Source organism: Pristiophorus japonicus, chromosome 4 (assembly GCF_044704955.1).
Source record: "Pristiophorus japonicus isolate sPriJap1 chromosome 4, sPriJap1.hap1, whole genome shotgun sequence".
Taxonomy (NCBI): Eukaryota; Metazoa; Chordata; class Chondrichthyes; family Pristiophoridae; genus Pristiophorus; species Pristiophorus japonicus.
Genome location: NC_091980.1, coordinates 69,528,110 through 69,553,381, shown reverse-complemented (window position 1 = coordinate 69,553,381; position 25,272 = coordinate 69,528,110). Strand labels below are relative to the sequence as shown.

At 43.3% G+C, this 25,272-nt stretch overlaps 1 protein-coding gene across 1 annotated transcript in view; it reads left to right on the top strand.

Moving 5' to 3' along the window:
- The first annotated feature begins 2,295 nt into the window (after positions 1-2,295).
- LOC139262082 (glutamine--fructose-6-phosphate aminotransferase [isomerizing] 2-like) overlaps positions 2,296-25,272 on the top strand; it is a 66,887-nt gene continuing 43,910 nt past the window's right edge. The window contains exons 1-4 of the mRNA XM_070877235.1: positions 2,296-2,384; positions 9,891-9,998; positions 15,716-15,820; positions 21,481-21,606. Coding sequence (XP_070733336.1) covers positions 2,378-2,384; positions 9,891-9,998; positions 15,716-15,820; positions 21,481-21,606 — 346 coding nt within the window. The 5' untranslated portion in view covers positions 2,296-2,377. The remainder of the gene's footprint in view (positions 2,385-9,890; positions 9,999-15,715; positions 15,821-21,480; positions 21,607-25,272) is intronic.

The window sequence follows — 25,272 nt, the reverse complement described above, 5'->3', positions numbered from 1 at the left end:
CTCCCTGATAAAGTGCGACATCCCCACTGACACCTGGGATCCTTGGTTATAGACCGCCCTAAGTGGAGGAAGTGCATTCGGGAGGACGCTGAGCTCCTCGAATAACGTCGCCGAGAGCATGCAGAAATCAAGCGCAGGCAGCGGAAGGAGCGTGCGGCAAACCAGGCTCCCTGCCCTCCCTTTCCCTCAACAACTATCCGTCCAACCTATGACAGAGACTGTGGTTCTCGTATTGGACTGTACAGCCACCTAAGAATTCATGCTAAGAGTGGAAGCAAGTCTTCCTCGATTCCAAGGGACTGCCTATGATGATGATGATGATGCATCTCCTGTGCTTTCTCCATCCACTACCTGTTCTTTAGGTCCCGGGTTTTTTGTTGGACCTCAGCCTTGAGCTGTCTGTAATGCTGCTTTGTTGTTGCTTAAGGCTCAGAAATGCCCTGCACTTGCGATCTATTAGCTCTTGGACCTCCTGATCATTCTCATCAAATCATTGAGGTAACAACACGATGGCCGCATCAAATGTGAACTCTTGATGGCTAATTGTTTCTCATCTAGAGTCATTGTTCATGATTACCTTCCCAAGGTGACTTAATGGTTAGTTTCCTAGTAGCATTCATATCCAAATGGCTCAGGGTCCGGTCCATTGTCTAGGCCTACCCTGATACCAGCCTTTCTGGAGCCACAGTCCAGAAACAATGTAACCCCTTAAGGTAAATGAATATATGAATGTTCCTGTATCTTTTCAGACAGGAAACCATTGAAGGTGTGAATGTCTCTCTTCTGCTGCCATTGTCTAGTGATTTAGGTCGATGGCATATATCTTGTATCGTTGTCCCTCATGGTGTGTGATGATTTGGCTATAATGTAAGAATTAACACTTTCCTGCCAAGCTCTTTTTATAGGCTGTAAGGCAATTCTGAGGTTTTATATTCAATAGTCCAATTTTTACCGTTGGGGTGGAGGAACGGATCCTACACCCCGCACCCACATTTGCCACACCTCCGCCACGATCTCTCGCCGCTGATCTCTCACCGCAATTCCGCCACGATCTCTCGCCACCCAGCCACAGACAACTCCCTGCTGGGGAATGTTGTCAATGGCACCGACTGGTGGCAGCGCCGCTCCCATGGGGCAATTTCTCGCGGGGCAATTTCCCATGGGGGGGCGGAAAGGGGTTCACCACCAGTCAGTGTGGGGTTGCCGCGTGCCCAACGTGGCAGGAAAACGGGCAGAGTGAAAACCGGCCCAAGAGCAATTTCGGACGGCTCCATCCGCTCCTGGTTGGTAAGGCCTCTCTGCTCCATTCCCGCCAGTTAGAGGAGGTAATGGAACTTATGGAGGGGGGCAATTTCAGCCCCGATTTCCCTTTCATAAAACCATGTTGACTCTGCCTAACCATGTCATAATTATCTAAGTGACCTGATATCACTTCCTTAACAATAGATTCCAGCATTTTCCTGATGACTGATGTCAGGCTAACTGGCCTGTAGTTCTCTGTCTTCTCTCTCCCTCCTTTCTTGAATAGTGGTGTTACATTTGCTACCTCCCAGGGACCGTTCTAGAATCTAGGGAATTTTAAAAGATCAAAACCAATCCACCCACTATCTCTGCAGCCACCTCTTTTCGAACCCTCTTTTCGATGCAGGCCGGCAGGTGCAGGAGATTTGTCGGCTTTTAGCCCCATTAGTTTTGCCAGTACTTTTTCTCTACTTATATTAAGTATAGAGCCGTGTGACTTGTTCGAGATTAAATAAAGCCACTAATGATGTTTATAAACAAACTGCCAATCTATCTTAAGTTTATGTTTGTAAAAAAAGCAATTCATAGTTTCTCACCAAATCTCATGATTTTTAAGAATGTGTTTCATGATTTATGAGATGGGTGGGTTGGCATTACTGGAGGTGTCTATTACTTAACAATGACACAGTTAGTTATAGGTATATATTTTATTTCTCACTGCCATTAACATACTAAACTTCAGAGTAGTCATTTTCACTTTGGATGGTCAATGCCATCACTGTTGCTTAATGCAACCTGTGTACACAACCCCAACCTGTCAAGATGGTCGGTGTCAACCCCAACCTGGCAAGATGGTAGGTGCCAACCCCAACCTGATGGGATGGAAGGATGGGAAGTGCCAATCCCAATTTGGTGAGATGGGAGGTGCCAACCCCAACCTGGCTAGTTGCAACCGGCTTTTAACGTCCTGCCTAGCAACCGAGCGCCAATCAACGGCGAGGATGTCGGCGCTGCTTCCGTCAGGGGAAGGCAGGTAATTGTGTTCAGGCGGAGGCACAAGCGCAGAAAGTCACGCAGCCACTGATCATTGATCGGAGCCATTCGGACAGTTTCCTCAGCTCCAGTTTCTAACACGATGTGCGGTAAGCAAAATTCATCATTAAAATGTTGTGGACGGGAGATTCTATGGCATGATGATGAGTGTTTTCTCACTTTTTTCCTCTCCTTGTTTTCTTTCTTGGTTACTTTGTAGCACTTCAATTTTCCTTTGAAATATTCTTGCTTTTCGCTATTATCTTGTAAGGGAGTTGTACATACTCAAGTGTTTGTGTAGGGAAAACTCGGAAGTCCAGAGCAAACAGTACTGCATGGTTGCTGTTATTCCTGGCTGAAGCGCTTTTTGTTGCTGCTATGTTGCGTATTTGGAAGAGATTGTAGCAGTAGCGTTTCCCACTAGGGCTGATCATACTGATCTGGTAATTCGAGCTGTATTGGCCTGGTCAGAGGATTGAAATCGGTGGGGTTTCTCTCTCCGTCCCATTCTGCGCAGCAAGGAAGTTGCAAGCCTGTTGAAATGGACAGATGAACAAGCCTGGGGTAACTTTTTAAAATAGTAAACCGCGTAAAAAACGGTTTTGTACCTTTCCAAAAAGTAGGCTCTGTAAAGGAGTGAGATTTGACGTGTGCGAAACGTGAATGAGGGACATTTTTAAAATGTTTTTCTCAAAGCAACTGCAGAGCTTTTCTAAATAAATGTCACAACAGTACATTTAACTTGGGCCCAAACGACCTTAACTCTGGGAGCATTGTTTTATAGGTTTTATTGTTTCAAATATATGAACTTGTGAAATGTGGAAATCTGTATTATGATAGTGTAGTTTTCTAACACCAGTATTAATGAAAAGAAGGAGCTTTTATTTATTAAAGTGCTTTTCGTGTCCTCGCAATGTCCCAAAGTGCTTTGAAGAATTACATTTCAAGCGCAGTTACTGTTATCAGTAGGAAACACGGCAGCCAGCTTGATTCTAAAGAAATTAAATGAGATAAATTATCAGATTATCTGTTTTGATGTGGTTGCTTAAAGGATAAATGTTGGCTAGGACACTAGGAGAATCATTGGTGTAATATGAAATTTTAGATTTGAAGTAGAAAGATTGTACTTCAATTTTTGAGATTTATATTAAAATGCATTCTTCCTGTTCACAAACCTTACTTCCAGTTGTCATCATTTTTGGTCACCATTTGTGTATGTAAATTGGTGTCAACATTTATCAATCAGTTTTGCTATGCTATCAATCACAATGCAGTTGCAGGATCTGGCTATTCGGATAGGCTCTGTGGAATCAGTTACATAGGAATAGGAGTAGGCCATTCAGCCCCTCAAGTATGGTCCACCATTCCGTTAGATCATGGTTGATTTGTATCTTAACTCCATTTGCCTGCCTTGGTTCCATATCTCTTCATATCCTTACTTAACAATCTTATCAATCTCAGCCCTACAACCCTCTGAAATCTCTGCGCTCCTACAATTATGTCCTCTTGCTCATCCCCAATGGAATTTCCTCCCTAAACCTCTCTGTTTCTCTACCTCTCTCACTTCCTTTAAGACACTCCTTAAATCTACCTCTTTGACCAAGCTTGTCACCTGTCTTAATATCTCCGTATGTGGCTCAGTGTCAAATTTTGTTTGATAATCGCTCCTATGAAATGCTTGGGATGTTTTATTATGTTAAAGGTGTGATATAAATGTAAGTTGTTGTTAGGTTCAAAGTGGATAACCTTGCATTTCCCACATTGACCTTCATCTGCCACAGTTTTGCCCACTCACTTAATCTTTCAATGTCCCTTGTCAACATTCTACTCCTTACTATTTAGTGTTAATCATCATTATCATCATCATAGGCAGTCCCTCGGAGCGAGGATGACTTTCTTCCACGTCAAAAAAGGGATGAATTCACAGGTGTTTCAATGAAGGACCTAATATTCCAGATCTTGAACCACATGTTGAAGGGTGGAAGATGCCTGTGCGTAGATTTTTTTTAATGTGTAGTGGCTGTTGCACACCAGCCACCACACGGGCTCAACAGAGCTAGGTCTTAGTCCAGTGGCAAGGATTAACCAAGACGACTGGAGACGAGCTCTGCTGCACGGACCTAGTGGGCGCACATATTGCAATGTGGTTGGCCCGTGGTGCCCCTGGGCCCTCGCCTCTCCTGGGCCCCAGACTCACGCCTCTCCTGGGCCCCGGTCACTTCCCTCGACAGACTCTTGCCGCTCTTTCGCCCCTCCTGCTGTGCCTGCCCGCACTGCAATCAGCGACCTGACTTTGTAGCCGTCGCCCTCCTGCAGCAGCACGCGCTGCTCCCTGCAGTAGTATGCCGCCACACACTGTTCCCTCCAATGGTTCCGGCCTGCTGATGGTCTTTCAGGCCGGGACCGTGCCGATTTACGGGCCGGGCTGCCGCACGCTGCTCCCACCAATGGTCCCGGCCTGCTGATGGTCTTGCTACTACTACTTGCACTACTTACTACTTACTATTACACCTAGCTTTCTGTCATCAGCAAATGTGGATATAATGCTCTCTATTCCTTCACCTATTCCAAGTTTCTGAAGTCTCCCAACTCCACTGTGCATTTTATATTAGGCAGTCCCTCGGAATCGAGGAAGACTTGCTTCCACTCTGAAAATAAATCCTTAGGTGGCTGAACAGTCCAATACGGGAATTACAGTCTCTGTCACAGGTGGAACAGACAGTGGATGAAGGAAAGGGAGGGTGGGACTGGTTTGCCACACGTTCTTTCCGCTGCCTGCGCTTGATTTCTGCATGTCTCGGCGATGAGACTCGAGGTGCTCAGCGCCCTCCCGGGATGCACTTCCTCCACTTAGGGCGGTCTTTGGCCATGGACTCCCAGCTGTCAGTGGGGATGTTGCACTTTATCAGGGAGGCTTTGAGGGTGTCCTTGTAACGTTTCCTCTGCCCACCTTTGGCTCGTTTGCCATGAAGGAGTTCAGAGTAGAGCGCTTGCTTTGGGAGTCTCAAGTCTGGCTTGTCGCACTGTCGGAGGTGCCGTCTTTTGGATGAGACATTAAACCGAGGCCCCGTCTGCCCTCTCAGGTGCACATAAAAGATCCCGCGGCACTATTCGGAATGGCTGTGGCCACTGATCTCTCCTCCTCCCACGAAGTGGACCTCTGGCCAGCCCAATGCCTGCCCTTGGTCAGGAGCTAATACCTGGGAGAGGGAAACATTACCCAAATCTCTCACCCCCACTTTCCACGCCTCTAATCTCCCACCACCTCACCGAAGGGTGCTGCTCAGCGTCGAGCTTGCGGCTCGCACCTCGCCGTAGATACCTAGGCTCATACAGCGGAGCCTGGTCTCCAGTCATCTTGGACCCCTTGTCACTGGGCCAAGACCTTGCACCGTCAAGTCCGTGTGGTAGCCGGTGTGCAACCGCCACCCCACCTTAAAAGAACTCATGCACAGGCATCTTCCACCCTTCAAAATGAATGAGAACTCACTTTTAGAGTGGAAGCAAGTCTTCCTCGATTTTGAGGGACTGCCTATGATGATGATATTTTAGTAATGCTGACCAACATCTTTCCTCCCACCCCCCAAATTAGTGATATCCTTTGAAAAGACTAGAGTCCTTTTAATTCTTACATAAAATAGTTAACACTGGAGATTCACAGCAGTTCAGTCAGCATCTGAAAAGCAGGCTAACATTTTTGATGGAAATCTTCAGACTAAAGTTTTGCATTTTGCTCTGAGGGAAGTTGGAGCAATTGCTGTCTTAGTTTCTGCCTTATGGCTTTAAGCTATACTATAAAAATACTGAACTTTAGACTGGTGATGGAGAAATAATGTCTGGATTTCATTTGTTAGACATTATTAGTCATAGTTTGATATCCTGTTGTTCTGCAAAAAGTTAACTGAACTTTTTGTCTGGAGATGGAGAAATAAATGTCTGTTTCTTTTGATCTTAATTAGTTAAGCATTTAACTGAACAGATTAATCGGCAGTGAGATGACTTCAGCTTTGCTCACCCAAATGAACCTTAATGTAATTTTAGTCATATTAGAGTTTTCTGAGACTCTGCCAATTGACTTGGCCAATTGTATGTTTTTTAAATTTTAAAATGCCAGTATATTGAAATGATTTATGACTGAAGACTGTATTGTACTAATATAAAATTTGCAATTCTTAGTAATTTATGTCAATGGGTGCAGTCTTCAGTGAGTAATAGTAAGTTAATGAATACTGGTTTTATTTTTTTTAAGAAGTTGGTTCCTAATGTGACGTTATAAAGTTTTTAAGATATATATATATAAAACCCAGAACCTCAACTAGAAAACATCAATTTCTGTTACTTCCTATCATAATGTTAGGCATCATTTCCCAACTGAGTGGGAATGAAGATGATCTGTTCTTAAGCCGCTACCAGTGATGTCCTGTTCGTGGCTGCTGAAAGGGTTGTGGGGACAATGTAAGCTTTTTGGATGATTCTCAAATTTTAGTGTGCAATGACCAATTGGTGCCTAATCTAAGGCCTGGTATTACTGGTAGTAAGCTTGGGCACTTTTGGATAGTTGTAAGTTCAATTTAAAAAAAATTATTTTAGGCAAAAGGACTAGATTTGAAATATGAAGTTGCCACAATTCCAGCCTAGCATCTGCAGCGTGAAAAAGTTCAGTGTACTGAATGCACGATTTGTTTGACTTTAATCCAGGAAATGTTAATCTAGCCTTTTGGCAGTCCACTTTGAGACAAAATGTCTCAGAGAAGTGGTCTCCGGTGAGCCTTATGGTTTGCATGTGCAGGAGCAAAATGAGGGTTCACTTGAAAATGAAACTTTAGCCAGTCAAAGAATAAAGGGAGCATTGTGAGAGCAATATGAAGGAGGCCTCCAAATAAATTTTTTTTGCTCATAAATATTAGAGTAAATCCACAGTATTTTTTGGTTTGGTTAGCATTGGGCATGTGCTAATATATTTTTTGCTCATTGTAATACAGATATTTCAAACTAAAATGTAGCTGGGAAAAATGTATCAGCGATTACTAATCAACCAGACCTGAACTAAGTAATCCTTATTTGAAGTAGCAAGTGAGTAATGATGAGCAAATGTTTTAGAATTTTAAAACTGTTTTTTGGGCTCTGTTACTCACTGGATGAATGAGGACATTTTGCATGAGAGGAACAGTGGTATGATTTTAATTCAGGGCATCTGCCACAATCATTGAATATAGGAGTTACAGATTGAACCTCCCTTATCCGGAACCCTTGGGACCTGGCCTGTTCTGGATAAGGGATTTTTCCGGGCGAGGGTTGGTCACATTAAATTGGATGGTACAAATACTGAGCAAGGGGACATCGGGGCTGGGAGTGTAGCAGAGAGATCATGGGGCGGTGGGGGGGGCTGCGGTGGATCGCGGGGTCAGGCCAGTGATTGCAGGAGTCGGTAGCAAGAAAGGACTTCAATTTGTTCATGTCGGAGTTCTGCATATGTGCCACCCGGTGGCCAGGAATGGTTCTGGACAAGGGGTGGTTCCGGATAAGGGAGTTCTAGATAAGGGAGGTTCAATCTGTACCAGTTTGAAAATCCTGCAATAAAATTTTGGCAAATTGGCTGTCGCGTTTCCCACATTACAACAGTGACTACATTCCAAAAGTACTTAATTGGCTATAAAGCGATTTGGAATGTCCAGTGGTTGTGAACGGCACTATATAAATGCAAGTCTTTCTTTCTGATAGGTATTTTTATGTTGGCATTCATCGATCCCAAGATTTATTTACATTTTTACTTAAGTAAAGTATTTGGTTATGTATTTGTATATAAATTATGGATATATAATGGGAATAGATATTAAAGAGAACAAATGCCCCAAATATAAACAATTGGATGACATAGAGCCACATGAGAAATGGGCCAGCACAATAGGTAACATAGGGCTTGATTTTCCACTGCATCTCCGCCCTGTTTCTCGGCGGTATTGGTCGTTTTGGAAATTCTGAAATTTCCAGAAAGTGTTCCACCGGCGGTTTCGTAATACCGCTGGGGACCGTCCAAAAACTACTACCGCCCAAGTTTGGGCTTAGCAGTGACCCGTAGGTAAGTAGAAAAAAAACGCCCACGAAAAGCAGCGGGAGCTGGGCGGTTGGTAAGTAGCCCTACAAAAAAAAGTAAGTTAAAGGGTTTTTAATTATTATTTTAAAATTCTTTTACAATGATTACGTTGAAAAGGGTCCTGAGAATGTGTTCTGATTTTTTTTATTTTATGTTTTTGGAAAAAATATATTTTCTGTTTTCCCCCATCCTACTCCCAACCTGCAGCTACGGTCTAAATTTTAGTAATTACTGCCCATTTTGATTAAGAATCGCCCTATCAGCCCAAGATTGCATTTTCTGCCGAAAGTCGGGTATAAGGTCCATTTTTTCCGCCAGGCGGAATTTTTTCCTTTTGTGGAATTTTTCACCCGCGGTAATTTTAAAATCTTATCGGTGTTTTGGGCGGCAATCTGGAGCTGGCGAATTTTTGGGAAATTCTAGCCCAAAGTCAATAAACTAGCAATAGAGTCATTTAGATTTGTACCAGTTCCAAGTGTCAAGTGTTTTATTTTGAGAGGATATGCTATTCTTTCAGAACATGCACCTTTCTGTTTTTACCTCCTCAGTTGCACCATGATGCTATCCTACAGTTGATTACCAGGAGACATGGCTGTGGCCTTGCTGGATCTTGGGCTTCCTGTATGCATTCAATGATCACAAAAAGTTATGCAATCGGCTAAGGAATTGGAAATCTGATGAGGCAGCAGCAGTTAAGATTGCTGTTTGCCATTAAAGAGGGGGTAACTTTTGATGTAAAAAAAAAGCTGCCATGTAAATGCAAGGCTGGTGTTTGTGAAGATTTGGAGAGGATGCTTTGGAGGCTAGAAGTCGTGCCACAGGAGTTGTAACAAACTAGGCTGCCCATATTTGGGACAGAATTCAATACCAGGGATTAGAGATTGCAGTTATGAGGAGAGACTAAAGAAACTGGGGATTGTTCCATTAGAACAAAGAGTAAGGGAAGATCTAATAGAGGTGTTCAGAATTGAGAGGGTTTGTTAAAGTAAATGGGAGGAAAACTATTTCTACAGGTTGGGGTGTCAGTAACTGGAAGGCATACATTTAAGATTATCACCAAAAAAACAACAGGAGAGGTTATTAGAATTTTTTTTGCACGGTTAGGACATGACATTCCCTGCCAAAAACAGAAGTTTAAGCAGAATCCCTAATAAGCTTTTAAATTGGATAATTATTTGGAAAAGAACAATTTTAAAAGTTTGGGGAAAGGGCAGGAAAATAGAATGAAGTGGAGAGCTTGTTCAGAGAAGCAGCATCGGTGTGGTGGGTAGAATGGCCTCTTTCTGTGCTGTAAAATTCTATGAATCTTCTTGAAGTCCAAAATACCTTGATGAGACATTGGCCAGACTGTTAATTGGTAACTTCAATTTCTTTTTGGTACTTGCATTTCAATATTTAATCTTGTACTTGTTTTCTGAGGCTGGTTAAAGTTATTGGTTTACTTAGTGAAGTTAATTTTATGACATGTTGCTGTGGGTGTTGGGTAAATTGGTAGTTTGAATAGAAAACTTGTATTTTGCAGGAATCTTTGCATACTTGAACTACAGAGTTCCTCGCACCCGGAAGGAGATCTTTGAGATCTTAATCAAAGGTCTGCAGAGACTTGAATACAGAGGGTATGATTCAGCAGGTAAATTCTCAAAATGTATTTAAGCAGTTTTGAATATGTTCTATTAAATCAGGATATGTAGCAGAATACAAGAAGTTTCAATTTTCCTAAATAAATTCTGTGCAATTACTGAGTGCCCAATTCATCAGCATCAGATACAGATCAGCATTAGCAAAGGACTGGAGCAGAGTATCTACACTCGGAAATCTGTTGTGTGTATGGTGTAGTAACTCATCATCATCATAGGCAGTCCCTCGAAATCGAGGAAGACTTGTTTCCACTCCAAAAGTGAGTTCCCAGGTGATTGAACAGTCCAATACGGGAATTACAGTCTCTGTCACAGGTGGGACAGACAGTCGTTGGAGGAAAGGGTGGCTGGAGAGTCTGATTTGCTGCACGCTCTTTCCGCTGCCTGCGCTTGTTTTCTGCATGCTCTCGGTGATGAGACTCGAGGTGCTCAGTGCCCTTCCAGATGCTCTTCCTCCACTTAGGGCGGTCTTTGGCCAGGAATTCCCAGGTGTCGGTGGGGATGTTGCACTTTATCAAGGAGGCTTTGAGGGTGTCCTTGAAACGTTTCCTCTGCCTACCTGGGGCTTGCTTGCCGAGTACAGCGCTTGCTTTGGGAATCTTGTGTCGGGCATGCGAACAGTGTGGCCCGCCCAACGGAGCTAGTCGAGTGTGGTCAGTGCTTCGATGTTGGGGATGTTGGCCTGATCGAGGACACTAACGTTGGTGTGTCTGTCCTCCCAGGGGATTTGCAGGATCTTGCGGAGACATCGTTGGTATTTCTCCAGCGATTTAAGGTGTCTACTGTATATGGTACATGTCTCTGAGCCATACAGGAGGGCCAGTATCACTACAGCCTTGTAGACTATAAGCTTGGTGCCAGATTTGAGGGCATTATCTTCGAACACACTTCCTCAGGCGGCCGATGGCTGCGCTGGCACACGAGACGGTGTTGAACCTCGTCGTCGATGCCTGCTCTTGCTGATAATAGGCTCCCGAGGTATAGAAAGTGGTCTACGTTGTCCAGGGCCATGCCGTGAATCTTGATGTCTGGGGGGCAGTGCTGTGTGGTGGGGTCAGGTTGGTGGAGAACCTTTGTTCTACGGATGTTTAGCTTAAGGCCCATGCTTTCATATGCCTCAGTGAAGACGTTGACGATGACTTGGAGTTCAGCCTCTGAATGTAGCTCAACGACAGGGACTATGGAGCGTCCTCTTCCATTTCAGCTGCCCCCAAAATTTTGTCGCCATCCTCCGCCTGTTCCACGATGACATGTAAGCCGTGATCCTGACCAACGGATCCACCACAGACCCAATCCACGTCCGGACCGGGGTCAAGCAGGGCTGCGTCATCGCGCCAACTCTCTTCTCGATCTTCCTCGCTGCAATGCTCCACCTCACACTCAACAAGTTCCCCGCTGGAGTGGAACTAAACTATAGAAGCAGTGGGAACCTGTTTAACCGTCGTCGCCTCCAGGCCAGATCCAAGACTGTCCCATTCTCTGTCGATGAGCTTCAGTAGTAACTGGGCACGGAATGAACAACATGATCCATACATAGCAAATGCTGGAAACACTCAGCAGGTCAGGTAGCACCTATGGAGCAAATGGACAGGTTGGCATTTCACTTGTGGGCCCTTCATTAGAGTGGGACAATTTTACAGAGGAGTAGCATTTAAAAATAAACAGAACAAAAAGAAGTCAACCTTCATCTACAGATACACGAGAAGAAATAGAAGAACCTATAAAGTGCTTGAGTGGAAAACAGGAGATGGTTAAATGGCCAAAATAATATTACCGTGAGACAATAGAGACAATAATGAGAAATCAAAGGCCCCGATATTGGTGTCCTTACCACCTGCTGCCACCGAGTTTTGCTGCCGTTTTCCTCTCGCTCCCAGTTTCCACATGGGCTGGAGCGGGCGGAAGGGGAGCACCGCTGGAAACCGCTCGCTGACGTCCTCTGGTGACCAAGTCGTGTAAGTGGCCTCCCGCCCGCCGAGATGCCAGATTGGTGCAGGCAAGAGTTGGCGCCAGAAGGGGGAAGGACCACTGCATGGAGGCTGTTCTTACCCCGACGGTAGGTATGAAGACATGAAAGAAAAGGTTAGTGAACATTTTTTTTTACAGCGAGTTATCTGGATAGGTTCCCCTGAAGGTGTACCGGTGTTTTTTTTTTTTGGTTATGTTTTTTAACTTTTAAAGAGTTTCCCCCCCACTCCCTGGGCCCGACTCCATCCTTGGCGACACTTGGGCGGCAAGCTCATTTGCCACTGAGATTGAGAGCTCCCGCCCGCTGCTGCCCAGATTAACGGTGTAAGCCGTTATTTTGCTGGCGGGCGGTACTGCCACCTCTTTTAGAGGAATCATTCAGACAAAGTACCACCTGGTCTCTCGGCGGCCATCGGCGGTCCTTTGAGTGGCAAATGGGCGGGCTTTGTAGCTCACGAAAACCGGAACCAAAGAATTTAGACATTTGAGACAATGAAAAAGCATGAAAACGTCAGGAGGTGGAGTTAATGGGCTCAAGTTTCGGCTCGAGTTGCTCCTATTTTTTTTTTGGAGCAACTAGTTTAGAATGGAGTATCTTAGAAATTGCAATTCTCGGCATTTAGTTTGCTCCAATTCTAGTGAGTTAGAATAGCTTTGTTTTAGAACATTATTTTTTCAAAAGGGTGCGTTATCAGCCACTTACGCCTGTTTTGCAAGTTTAGGCAGTGAAAACTTACTCCAAACTAACTTAGAATGGAGTAAGTGTAGATTTTTGTATGCTCACAAAAACCTTGCCTACACTTTATAAATTAGGCGTAGGGAACAAGAGATGGGGAGGTGGGGGGGAGGGAAGGGAAGTTTACAAGTATTAAACACTTCACTTTTATAAATAAAGAGCCATCATCAATAATAAAGATCGATAAATCAATAAATCAACCAATAAATCAATCAAAAAAAATGTTTAAAGATCAGACAAAAGAAATTAAAAAAATAATAAAAAAATCAATCAATAAATAAAAATTTAAGTTTCTACTCACCTACTGCAGCACCGGGAGCCCTCCAACAGCGTGCAGGGACGGGGCCCCCCCAGGAGATAAATACTGTCAGGCCACTTGGCCCGGGATAGGGGCAACGTCCCTTCGGCCAGGGATAGGGTCGTCGCCTGGAGACAGGATGCACTGGGAGGGCCAGGAGCTACTGCACGTGCGCACAGCCTCCATTGCGCACACATGCAGCTGCCGGCACTGTTTTTGGTGCAGGGCTATAGCTCCGCCCCCAGCAGCTCCTGCTGCGCCGCGCCAAGCTGGAAATGGCCTTACAGATATCGGAGAATCGCGAGGTAAGTATTTGGCACTTTTCCAGTTCTACAAATTAGGTGAGCCTCTCCGATGTGCACCGTTCTAGCGGGGATCCAAAACTTGAGCCCTAAAGTAGGTAGAAATGGAAGCACAAACAATTAGTCTTTGCTGATGATAGAGCAAGTTGGCGTGGAGGCATGGGTTGCTAATTCTGGATGCCAGCCTACCTTCTAATGCCCTTTATCACTTCGTTCCAACCGTATCACTTCCTTCCAACCATATCTCTCCTAATCTCATCCCTTGCCATATTTTCACTATCCCCTTCAACCCCTGTCTGAGCCGAAATAATCCATCCTCAGTAATGGACTCTACTTCATTCCTCTACACACCACCTCAATTAATTCCGAGCATGACATGATGCTGAGCATTTTCATTAGGTTTTAAAAGTGTTGAGGAGGAAGTTTATAGAGTTCTAGAGGTTTAGAGCTGAGGTGGCTAAAGGCCTTACCACGAATGGTGGATAAAGGGAGGGCGGTTGAACAAAAGGCAAGAATCAGATGACCAAAGCATTCAAGAAGGATTATAAGGCTTGAGGAGTCTATTGAGATGGGTGATAAGACACCAAGGAGGGATTTGAAGACAAGGATTAGGATTTTATATTTAATGTGATGGGCATATTGGGGAGTCAGTTTAAGTTAGCAAGGACTGAAATGATCAGTGAGCTGGAGTTGTGCAGTTCCAGACTGCAGGCAGCTGAATTAGGTACACATAATTTATTTGTCAACCTTGGTTTAGTGGCAACACTCTTGCCCTTGTGTCAGAATGGCATAGGTTCAAGGCCTACTACAAAGTCTTTGAGCACATAATGTAGGCTGACACTTCAGTACAGTACTGATGAGCCCTGTACTATTGAAGTTATCATTTAAAAAAAAATGTTTTCAATTGAGGCCCAGTTGATTCAGTTGTCTATATTCTGTGGAAGAGGTGATTATTTGGGCAGTGTTCCATATTTTTTTTAAAACTCCCTCAGCTTCTCTCCCCTTCTTAAACAATAGGCTCAAGTTTCGGACCCCTGCTAGAACGGCGCACATTGGAGCGGCCTGCCTAATTTGTAGAAGAGAAATTGAGCCGAATACTTACCTCGCGATTCTCCGATATCTGTGGGCCCGTTTCCAGCTCGGTGCGGCGCAGCAGGAGCTGCTGAGGGTGGAGCTGCGTACGTGCGCAGTAGCTCCTGGCCCTCCCAGCGCATCCTGTCTCCGGGCGACGACCCTATCCCTAGCCGAAGGGACGTTGCCCCTATCCCGGGCCGAGTGGCCTGACAGCCCTTACCTCGTCGGCGGCAGGGCCCGCCCGCCTGGCATCTCGCTGGGGGCGGGCCCTGCCCGAAGTCCGCGGCAGCGGCCCGGCTTCTTCTGGGTGTGGGCCACGCCCGAAGTGGAATCAGCGTTGTTGTCGGCAGCGAGGCCCGCCCCCCCCGGCATCTCGCTGGGGGCGGGTCCCGCCCCAAGTCCTGGGCGGCAGCGGGGCCTGCCTGACTAGCATTTCCTGGGGAGGCCCCGTCCCAGCAGGCTGTTGGGGGGCACCGGATGCTGCAGTAGGTGAGTAGAACTTAATTTTTTATTTATTGATTGATTTTGTATTTTCTTTTATTTTTAATTTTTTAATTTTAAATTTTTAAAATATTTTTTTGATATTGATTTATCATTTATTATTGATGATGGCTCTTTATTTGTAAAAGTGAAGTGTTTAATGCTTGTAAACTTCCCTTTCCCCCCGCCATCTCTCGTTCCCTACGCCTAATTTCTAAAGTGGAGGTAAGGTTTTTCTGAGCGTACAAAAATCTACACTTACTCCATTCTAAGTTAGTTTGGAGTAAGTTTTCACTGCTTAAACTTACAAAACGGGTGTAAGTGGCTGGACGCGCCCCCTTTTGGAAAAGAAAGGCTGTTCTAAAATGAAACTATTCTAACTCACTAGAACCGGAGCAAACTAAATGCCGAGAATTGCAATTTCTAAGATGCTCCATTCTAAACTAGTTGCTCCAAAAAATAGGAGCAACTCAGGCCGAAACTTGAGCCCATGATTCATGCTCGAATACAGCACATTTCCCTCCATAACGTCATTCTTCACGAGTAAGCCCAGACAATGAATATCTGTCTGTGAGCTCTTTAACCATTCAATTGGGGAGGGATTTGGAATGTGGCATCACATTTTAAACCCAATCTTGCTCAACATCTTCATATAGGCACAGCAGAGATTTTGCACCCTTCTTTCTAGTCTGTGGGGCACAGACCCAATTGGAGTGTGACTAATCACAATAGAAAGAAAACATCTTTATTACAAATCTTTTTGTTGCCTGTGCAACCATGTGCGTTAGTTTCTTCAGCAAAACTTGATATATTCTGCTTTCATCCCTGAATAACTACTGTTTTAAATAACAGGAATAGCAGTTGATGAAAATTGTGACAAAGATCATGAAAATGGTGGACGTATCTGTCTCTTTAGAAACCGAGGAAAAGTGAAGTCCCTGGCTGAACAACTTCATAGTAAGTGACCATGATCTGCAAATTCTAGTTTCAGTACTTTGCCAATACTCAATTTGATAGTCTTTAGTATTTAACATTTTTATTTTTGATGCTTGTATATTTTTCTCTCTGCAGACAATGAGCCACATAAAATTGATCATTCTATTTTTGTTTTGCTTTTGTATATTTTTGCATTTTTGCAGGCTCGAAGGGCCGAATGACCTACTCCTGCACCTATTTTCTATGGCCCCAAGTTTCCACATGATTTGCTCCTGATTTTTAGGAGCAACTGGTGGAGAATGGAGTATCTTAGAAATCGGAATTCTCCACATTTAAGTTTTCTGCAGTTCTAGGCAGGTAGAACAGTTTCACTTTTGAACAGAATTTTTTTTTCAAAAGGGGGCGTGTCCGGCCACTGACGCCTGATTTGAAAGTTTCCACAGTGAAAACGTACTCCAAACTAACTTAGAATGGAGCAAGTGAAGATTTTTGTAGGCTTGAAAAAACCTTGTCTACACATTAAAAAATCAGGCGCAGGTTACAAATTAGGCGTCAGAAACGAGGTGGGGGGGGAGTGGGGGGAAGGGAAGTCATTAAATTCTACAATAAATCCTTAGTTATACTTACACAAATATTATACAAATAAATCCAACCTGAATTAAAATGTATAAGCAAAGAAAAGATTAAATAAACCATGTTCCTACCTGTGTGAAAGTGCTTTAGGTAGGCCTTTCAGGCAGCGGTTTGCCGTTGGGACCGACCGACGGCAGGGGGAGGGAGGGAGGGAGAAGGCTGCAGGAAGCCTCAGTACTTGAGGCAGCCGTTTGCCGTCGGGACCGACCGACGGCAGGGGGAGAAAGCTGCAAGAAGCCTCAGTGCTGATCATGGAAGGGCAATGTGGTTTTATTAAAAAATGTTAACAATTGAACAGCTACAAAGAATTTGAATAGTCTCAAACAAGTGCATGTGTCCCGTTTATCACAGTCTATCTTTAATTACAGAATGCACTCCCTCACCCTCACACACAGAAATATCAAGAAAATTAAAATACAAGCCTTTGCAAGGGTTCAATAAACAAATTTTCACTTTTTCTGCAGCACTTTTTAAAATGGCCGAGTGCCAATGTTTACTTCAGACTACGCGTGCGTGAACGCTCCAACGCGCACACGCAGGGTTGCCGGCACGAAAAAAACTCATTTAAATTGTACCCGCCCCCCTCCTACTTACAAAATCGGCACGAGTGGTAGGCTCCGCCCCCTGTGCGCCGCGCCAAGCAGACATCGAGCTGCAAAGTGCTCGTGAATAGCGCGGTTTTTTTCAGGTGCCGTTTTCGGCGTGAAAAACGGGCGTCCAGCTCGGAGGGACACCTGTTTTGCCGCGTGTGGAAACTTGGGGCCTATATTTCTATGTTAATTTTTTAGGCTATTAAAAGGTATGACCTGTTTATCACACAATTAAAAATGAGTCTGAGCTTTCTTTTTTTCCAGCTGAGTATTGGTCTAGCCAGTAAATATGCGATCTCGGCATACATACCAATCTAGAAAACTAGTAAAAGCTAACTGACATATGAAGACACAGTACACAAAATCAGAGTTTACAATCAGCTGCATTTTGAAATGATTGAACACATTTATTTCTGAGGGCATGTTCCCAGAAATCCCAAATGTGTATTATTTAATGCCTGAGGGTAATTTTCTGGTATTTGAAGCCTACTATAATTGAGTGTAAATCTCAATGTAATTTTTCAAATTAAAACCCATAACCATGCCAACCCTACTTCGCATTTATTTCAAAACCCTGTTGAATCCAGAAATACGTGACCAGTGTGCTGAAATAGAGCCCATTCGTGAATTTACATCAGGAAACATTTTTCTGATCTCAAAAGTCTGGAAGAAAATAAACATTCCTCTAAGACAGCAGCTGAGAAGTCCCAGAAAGTTTTTCTGAGGAAAATGGAAACCCTTTTTAAAAGCTGGACTTTAGCAACCCTATTTGCTGTATACAACTTAATTGGGGGCAAATACTAAATATACACATTTTGATTGCGTGAAATAATTTGTTTTAAAGTTATCTGTTTATGTCATGTTCATGCATACTCAGCATTCGGGAAACATAATGCCTGGTTGATTTAGTTCCACCAACTTCCAGTCATGCCTTCCATAGATCTGTGGTTGATATTGACAACCTCCAATCTTTTTGTGAAATAGGCTGAAATTTCAACACCTTTGAAATACGGATAGGTGGTCGAATTGCTACCAGCTAAGATATATGTCCAAAACTAATCCCACTGCTCACTCTCTCCCCATAACCTTGAATCTTTAATGTATTCATGTTTCTTTTCATGCTTCATGTATTCTTTTTTTTTTAAGATGCAATAATATCTGCCTCAACCACTCCATATGGCTAAATATTCCATGCTCCAATAACCTGTGTAAATAAATTTCACCTAGCCTCTTTCTTTACTTTGTGACTATTTTAAATTGACTCCCCAAACATAGGAAATGGACTTTCGCTAAGTACCCGACCATAACATTTCAAAATTTAAAAAAAACTCTCCAGTCATTTCTTAGCCTTCTCTGCTCCAGTAGAAATAGTCCTAGTATCTCAAGTCTCTCCTTATAGCTCGAGTTTCTCATCTCTGTTATCATGCTGATTTATCCTTTTCTCCCGTCTTCAACAAAGGTGTCACATTGGCTACTCAACTGTCCCATGGTACAATTTGCATATCCTCTCTGACTTCTCTCAATGACATAAGATGTATGTCACTTTCATCCCTGAGTGGTCATACCTTTTCTTTAGCTATCCGTTTACTTTTTATATGCTTTTTAAAAAAAAGCCAATACTATTTCCACATATAATCTGCTAGTTTGTTCCCTTTTCGCCCATCTCTTTTTTTTAAATGCTCTATCTCTTTTTACATTCCTTATGGTTTTCTTCAATATTGTTTCAATCTCTATTTTTATTCATGGTCCTTCATTCCTTGATGCAGCCCCTTTTTGCCTTATCAGGATATATCTATTATATTCTGTCCATATCACATTTGAAGATTTTCCACTGCTGACCCTGTTTACTAACTATTCCACTCAGTTAATTTGGGCCAGACTCTCTCATCTTGCTGAACTTTGCCTTTTTCCAGTCCAGCATCCTTATCATTGACTCTCATCTATTATTTGCCCCATTTGATTTTCCAGAACTAAATCAAATAAAACTCCTTTCCTGATTGAATTATAAATATATCAATCAAGGAAGCAATCCTGGAGGCATTCTAAAAAGTGTCATTTTGATCAAGTGCATTATCTTTATTGCAATCTATCTTGGGATGGCTAAAATCACCCATTATTGCCCCTGTTGTTCTTGTACATATTTTTCTGAAATGTCTGTAGCTCTTCCACTTATCTCATTTCCACTGTTGGGTGGCCTGTAATGCACACGGAGAATGATGCTGTTTCCTTTTCAGTTTCTTAACTATCCATGTGGATTCTGTCTGAATGCAACCCCATAGGCTATCATTATGTTCTATTGCTACCATCGTACCACCTTTTTTCTCTTCTATCTATTCTAAAAATGTTATAACTAGAAATATTAAGTACTGTCCAAATCGAAGTCATACATCTGTTATAGCTAGTACATCGCATCACGCCTTTGTTATTGATGCTTTCAGTTTGCTCCATTTTATCTCTTACCAAATCAAAAGCTCTTTGTAAGTATGAAGAGTTCTCCATGATCTAAAACCTAAAAATAGACTTTAAAATACCTAAGTTTTGACCCTTTTTTATACATAACCTATGTTGAGTTGTGCTCAATTCCTTTGAATAAATTCTGTGTTTGAATTTTAGTTGTTTTTTTCAATTTGGACAGAAATTATGAAAAGTTGCAAAACCAGTGTAAAACACTCCTTGGATTGTCATTGGTTAAATTTAAGTTTTACAGTTAGACCTCTCTAGTCCAGCACTCTTGGGACTTGACCAGTGCCAGAACAGATAATGTTCCGAACCACGGGAGCTCACACCTGTCGACAGCCCCTGGGTTGCTGAGTGTGTGTGTGTGCGTGCTGGCAGCCTGTGGGCGGCTCCTTCAGCCGATTGCATTCGCTGATTGACAACCATTCCAGCCGATCGCCGAATACACGTCTGAATGTCATTGCCCACTGTCATGTTTTACTAAGAAAATTAAAGCTGCTTTAACAACTTTGAAGCCTCTTCTACTTTTCAGCAGTGCAGATATGCAGTATGGGCCCATTCAGCCTCGACTGTACCTCCAATCCAGGGCAAGTTCTTACCTCTCTCTCCCTCTTGATTACCAAGTTTGAATGGAGTACCGACACAATTCGATTGACAGCCATTCCAGCCAATCACTGATTGATTGACAGCCACTCCAGCCAATTGCCGAACACACTCACAGATTGAAAGCCGCTCCAGCCAATCAAAATTTTTTAATAAACCCTCCTCTCCCTCAGGCCCAACTAATTCCGAATCACGGATGTTTTTGGATTAGAGTCCCGCACTGGAGAAGTACAACCTGTACTATAGAATCATGATATTGAACACATTTTGCTTATGGAGTTCTAGTACAGAGATTGAGAATGAGTTGCCAAGTGTCTGAGCTGAGTAATTTTTCAGACTATTTACATTCAGATGGAAAGTCCTTAAAAAGTATTTTCCTGCTACTTATTCTATTAGCCTACAATGTGAATCAGTAGTGAAGATAAATAAATAATATATTGCAGTTTTTTTTAAATTTACAAAAATGTATTTCATCGAATTGGCAATAGCTGCATGAAACGGAAGGGAAGAACCCCTCCACTTTAAAACTTCCCTTTTTACACGAATATTGGTGTTAAACTCTTCCCCCCCCACCCCAGAAAAAAGTTAAGCCTTGTCAAATGAGGTGTAACTGAGATTTTAATGGCGTACAGATTCAAAATTACTGCTGAACAACTGTTTTGGCCCGGAAAAGCTATTTTATATTTGCGGTATGTCAAATCTTTCCATTATGATAATTTATAGTTTTTAATATTTTTTTAAGTTTGTTTATGATATTTCAGCTTCTATCTTGATCCCATGTGTATGGCCGAATCTTTATTTCGCTATCTGTAAAATGATTAAAAAGTGGAAAGAAAACCAGTGCATTTTACTTCCTAGTTTGCTGTCTGTGAGAATTCTACAATGCGATTGGCTGCTTAGCCAGCTTGACAACATCACGGAGGCTGGAGTTCCCCTAGACTTGGCGTCAGAATCAAAGTGAAATTGACGCCACAGAGATCGCTAGATCTTTGTGAGCAGATTTCTTCAAGGTCAGCAGCGAGAGCCATCACTTTTTCGTCTCGCCGCTGATCTCAAAATCCATGCCAAAGTATTTTAGAAGAATGCCATTCTAGGGCGGGAAATAATTGCAGTGTGAAATACCTAATTTCCCAGTATCCCGTAAAGATTATTTATTACGGCTGCTGTCTGAAACATATTTTACCTTGAGTTCATGTTGCATCTAATTGGCAGAGGCACAACCCTTCAGGCAGCATGGGAGGTATACTTGCCCAACTGACTTTTTTTTTTAAAGTTAATAATAGATTTGCATTTCTGTCCTCCAAATTGTAAGTAATATGGAATGTTGTAATAGTCTGCAATGATCTATATTTATGCTTAAATACAGCACTTTGTGTACAACAATTATTTTGTTTTCAGAACAAAAACTTCTGGACTTTGATGAGGAATTTGAAATGCACTTTGGGATTGCTCACACTCGCTGGGCAACACATGGAGTTCCAAATGAAGTGAACAGTCATCCTCATCGCTCTGATAAAAACAATGGTATGTGTTTTGACTGCATTAAAAATGATGAGAAGAGTACAGATACCCGAAACTAGTCAGAATATAAAAAATTGAAGATTGAATTATAGCCCAAAACTCCCTGCTAACCACATACTGTAATATGTACTGAAAGATCTTGTATTTCTTACTGTTGGGTGGTAGGTGTGCTGAATAAATTTGTTACATAAAGATGCCATGTTGTGAATGAAATGGAGGAAACAACTGTGACAAAAATGAAGCCCGGCTTTCTTTCGCTTGATATTAGCAGTTTTAAAAAATTTCTTTTTTATATATTCACGGGATGTGGGCATTGCCGGTATTACCAGCATTTATTCCCTATCCCTAATTGCCCTTGAGAAGATGGTGGTGAGCCGCCGCCTTGAACTGCCGCAGTCTGTGTTGTGAAGGTACTCTCATAGTGTTGTTAGGGAGGGAGTTCCAGGATTTTGAACGAGCAACGATGAAGGAACGGCAATTTACTTCCAAGTCAGGATGGTGTGACTTGGAGGTGATGGAGTTCCAATGCAACTGCCGCTCTCGTTAGGACAAGAGGTCGGTGGTAGAGGTCGGGGGTTTGGGAGGTACTGTTGACGAAGTCTTGGCAAGTTGCTGCAGTGCATCTTGTAAATGGTACAGACTTCAGCCAGAGTGCGCCGGTGATAGAGGAGCGAATGTTTAAGATGCTGGATGGGTTGCCAGTCACGTGGCAAGTGCAAGTTCTGAGGCAGCCAGGCAGTTGTCCTCAATGACCATATTTATTTATGCGTTTCCTTTTGCAGCAACGATCATCTGCAAAATGCAGACAGAGGACCCATAGAAATGTGTGGTTCTCAAAATCTCCAATCTTTATCATTGACTACTCCATCAAGATTGCCTACAGAGGAGTTCTCCAGGCTCAGAAATGGATAGTCAGATGGCATGTCTCTGAACGGCACAAACCTAGAGGAGCAAGCATTTTAGCAATTGATTATTGCTACTTTATTGGATTTTAGGAGATGATGTGCTTTGAAGAAATTGAAATGTTATGTTCAGTAGTGCAAAGTCGACTTTTTTAACCTGCTGGAATGTGATCTGCCAACTGTTGTATATTTGCAGATTCTGCTAAATCAGAGTGTGTTGAGTTCACGGAGAACCTCTGTTCCTATTGTTTCTGTTTATTGCCAACCTTCGGAAATGGCAGTTCAGTGTTCAGATTCATGAAAATATCTGGAATGTATAGTCTTTTGCTACTCGGGTGGTTTCTACTTGTTGCTGTGGTACTTGGTGCTCCAGGTGCCGTCTCACCAGGGCCCTATATAATTGCACTTCCATACTTTTGGAAATTTAGCTGCGCAATGTCGTAAGGCTTTCCACAGTTGCAAAAAAGTTGCGGAATTAGCCTTCTGAATTTGTGTTGGTTACTGCTTACTAGGTTATTGGTGTTAGGTTGCTGATTGGAGCGTGGGCAGGTACAGCAGGAGCGGCGAGGTTGGGGGCGCAGGAGCGGCAAGTGATCGTGGCACGACGTGATCGGGGCCCAGGAGAGACGTGAGTTTGGGACCCAGAAGAGGCGTGGGCCCAGGGGCAGCACAGGCCAGCCCACACTTCAATATGTGTGTGCACTTGGTCCGTGCAGCAGAGCTGGTCTCCAGTCGTCTTGGTTAATCCTTGCCACTGGACCAAGACCTAGCTGTCAAGCCCGCATGGTGGCTGGTGTGCAATGGCCACCACACGTTAAAAAAATCCACGCACAGGCATCTTCCACCCTTCAACATGTGTTCGGGACCATTGAATATTAGGTCCTTCTTTGAAACGCCTGTGAACTTATCCCTTTTTGGCGTGGAAGCAAGTCATCCTCAATACGAGGGACTGTCTAGGATGCTTTCTCCTGGATAGTATTGAGCTTCTTGAGTGTTGTTGGCGCTCCATTGCACTGAGAGTACTGAGAGTACTCCATTGCACTCCTGACTTGTGCCTTGTAGCTGGTGGATAGGCTTTGGGGAGTCGCGAGATGAGTCACTTGCCACAGAATACCCAGCAACTGACCCTCTCTTGTAGCCATAGTATTTATGTAGCCGGTCAAGTTACTTGCCACTTATCAGCCAAACCTGGATGTTGTCCAAATCGTGATGCATGCGGACACGAACTGCTTCATAATCTGAGGAATTGCGATTGGAATTGAATTGCAATCATCAATAAAAACAGAGAGTAAGAGCTTCTACAGATATATCAAAAGGGAGAGGGTAGCTAACGTAAACGTTGGTCCCCTAGAGGATGAGACTGGGGAATTAATAATGGGGAACAGGGAAATGGCAGAGACTTTGAACAAATATTTTGTATCAGTCTTCATGGTAGAAGACACTAAAAATATCCCAATAATTGATAATCAAGGGGCTATAGGGAAAGGGAAACTTAATACAATCATATCACTATGGAAAAAGTACTCGGTAAAATAATGGAACTAAAGATGGACAAGTCCCCTGGACCTGATGGCCTGCATCCTAAAGTGTTAAAAGAAGTGGCTGCAGAGATAGTGGATGCATTGGCTGCAATCTACCAAAATTCCGTGGAGTCTGGCGAGGTCCCAGCGGATTGGAAAACTGCAAATGTACCGCCCCTTATTTTAAAAAAAAGAGGGAGCCAGAAAGCAGTAAACTATAGACCAGTTAGCCCATCATCTGTTATTGGGAAAATGCTGGAGTCCATTATTAAGGAAACAGTAGCAGGACAATTGGAAAATCATAATGCAGTTATGCAGATTCAGCATGATTTTATGAAAAGAAAATCATGTTTGACACATTTTCTGGAGCTTTTTGAGGATGTAACGAGTAGGCTGGATAAGGGGGAACCAGTGGATGTGGTGTATTTGGATTTCCAGAAGGCATTCAATGAGATGCCACATAAAAGGTTACTGCACTAGGTAAGAGCTTATGGGATAGAACATGGATAGAAGATTGGCTAACTAACAGAAAAACGAGTCGGGATAAATGGATCGTTTTCCAGTTGGTAAACAGTAACTAGTGGGGTGCCACAGGGATCGGTGAATGGGGCCTCAACTATTTACAATCTATATTAATGACTTGGATAAAGGGACTGAGTGTAATATAGAAACATAGAAAATAGGTGCAGGAGTAGGCCATTCGGCCCTTTGAGCCTGCACCACCATTCAATAAGATCATGGCTGATCATTCACCTCAGTACCTCTTTCCCATTTTCTCTCCATAACCCTTGATCCCTTTCGTCGTAAGGGCCATATCTAACTCCCTCTTGAATATATCCAATGAACTGGCATCAACAACTCTCTGCAGTAGGGAATTCCACAGGTTAACAACTTTCTGAGTGAAGAAGTTTCTCCTCATCTCAGTCCTAAATGCTTACCCCTTATCCTTAGATTATGTTCTGGACTTCCCCAACATCGGGAACATTCTTCCTGCATCTAACCTGTCCAGTCCCGTCAGAATTTTATATGTTTCTATGAGATCCCCTCTTGTCCTTCTAAACTCCAGTGAATACAGGCCCAGTCCGATCCAGTTTCTCCTCATATGACAGTCCTGCCATCCCGGGAATCAGTCTGGTGAACCCTCGCTGCACTCCCTCAATAGCAAGAACATCCTTCCTCAGATTAAGAGACCACAACTGAACACAATATTCCAGGTGAGGCCTCGCTAAGGCCCTGTACAACTGCAG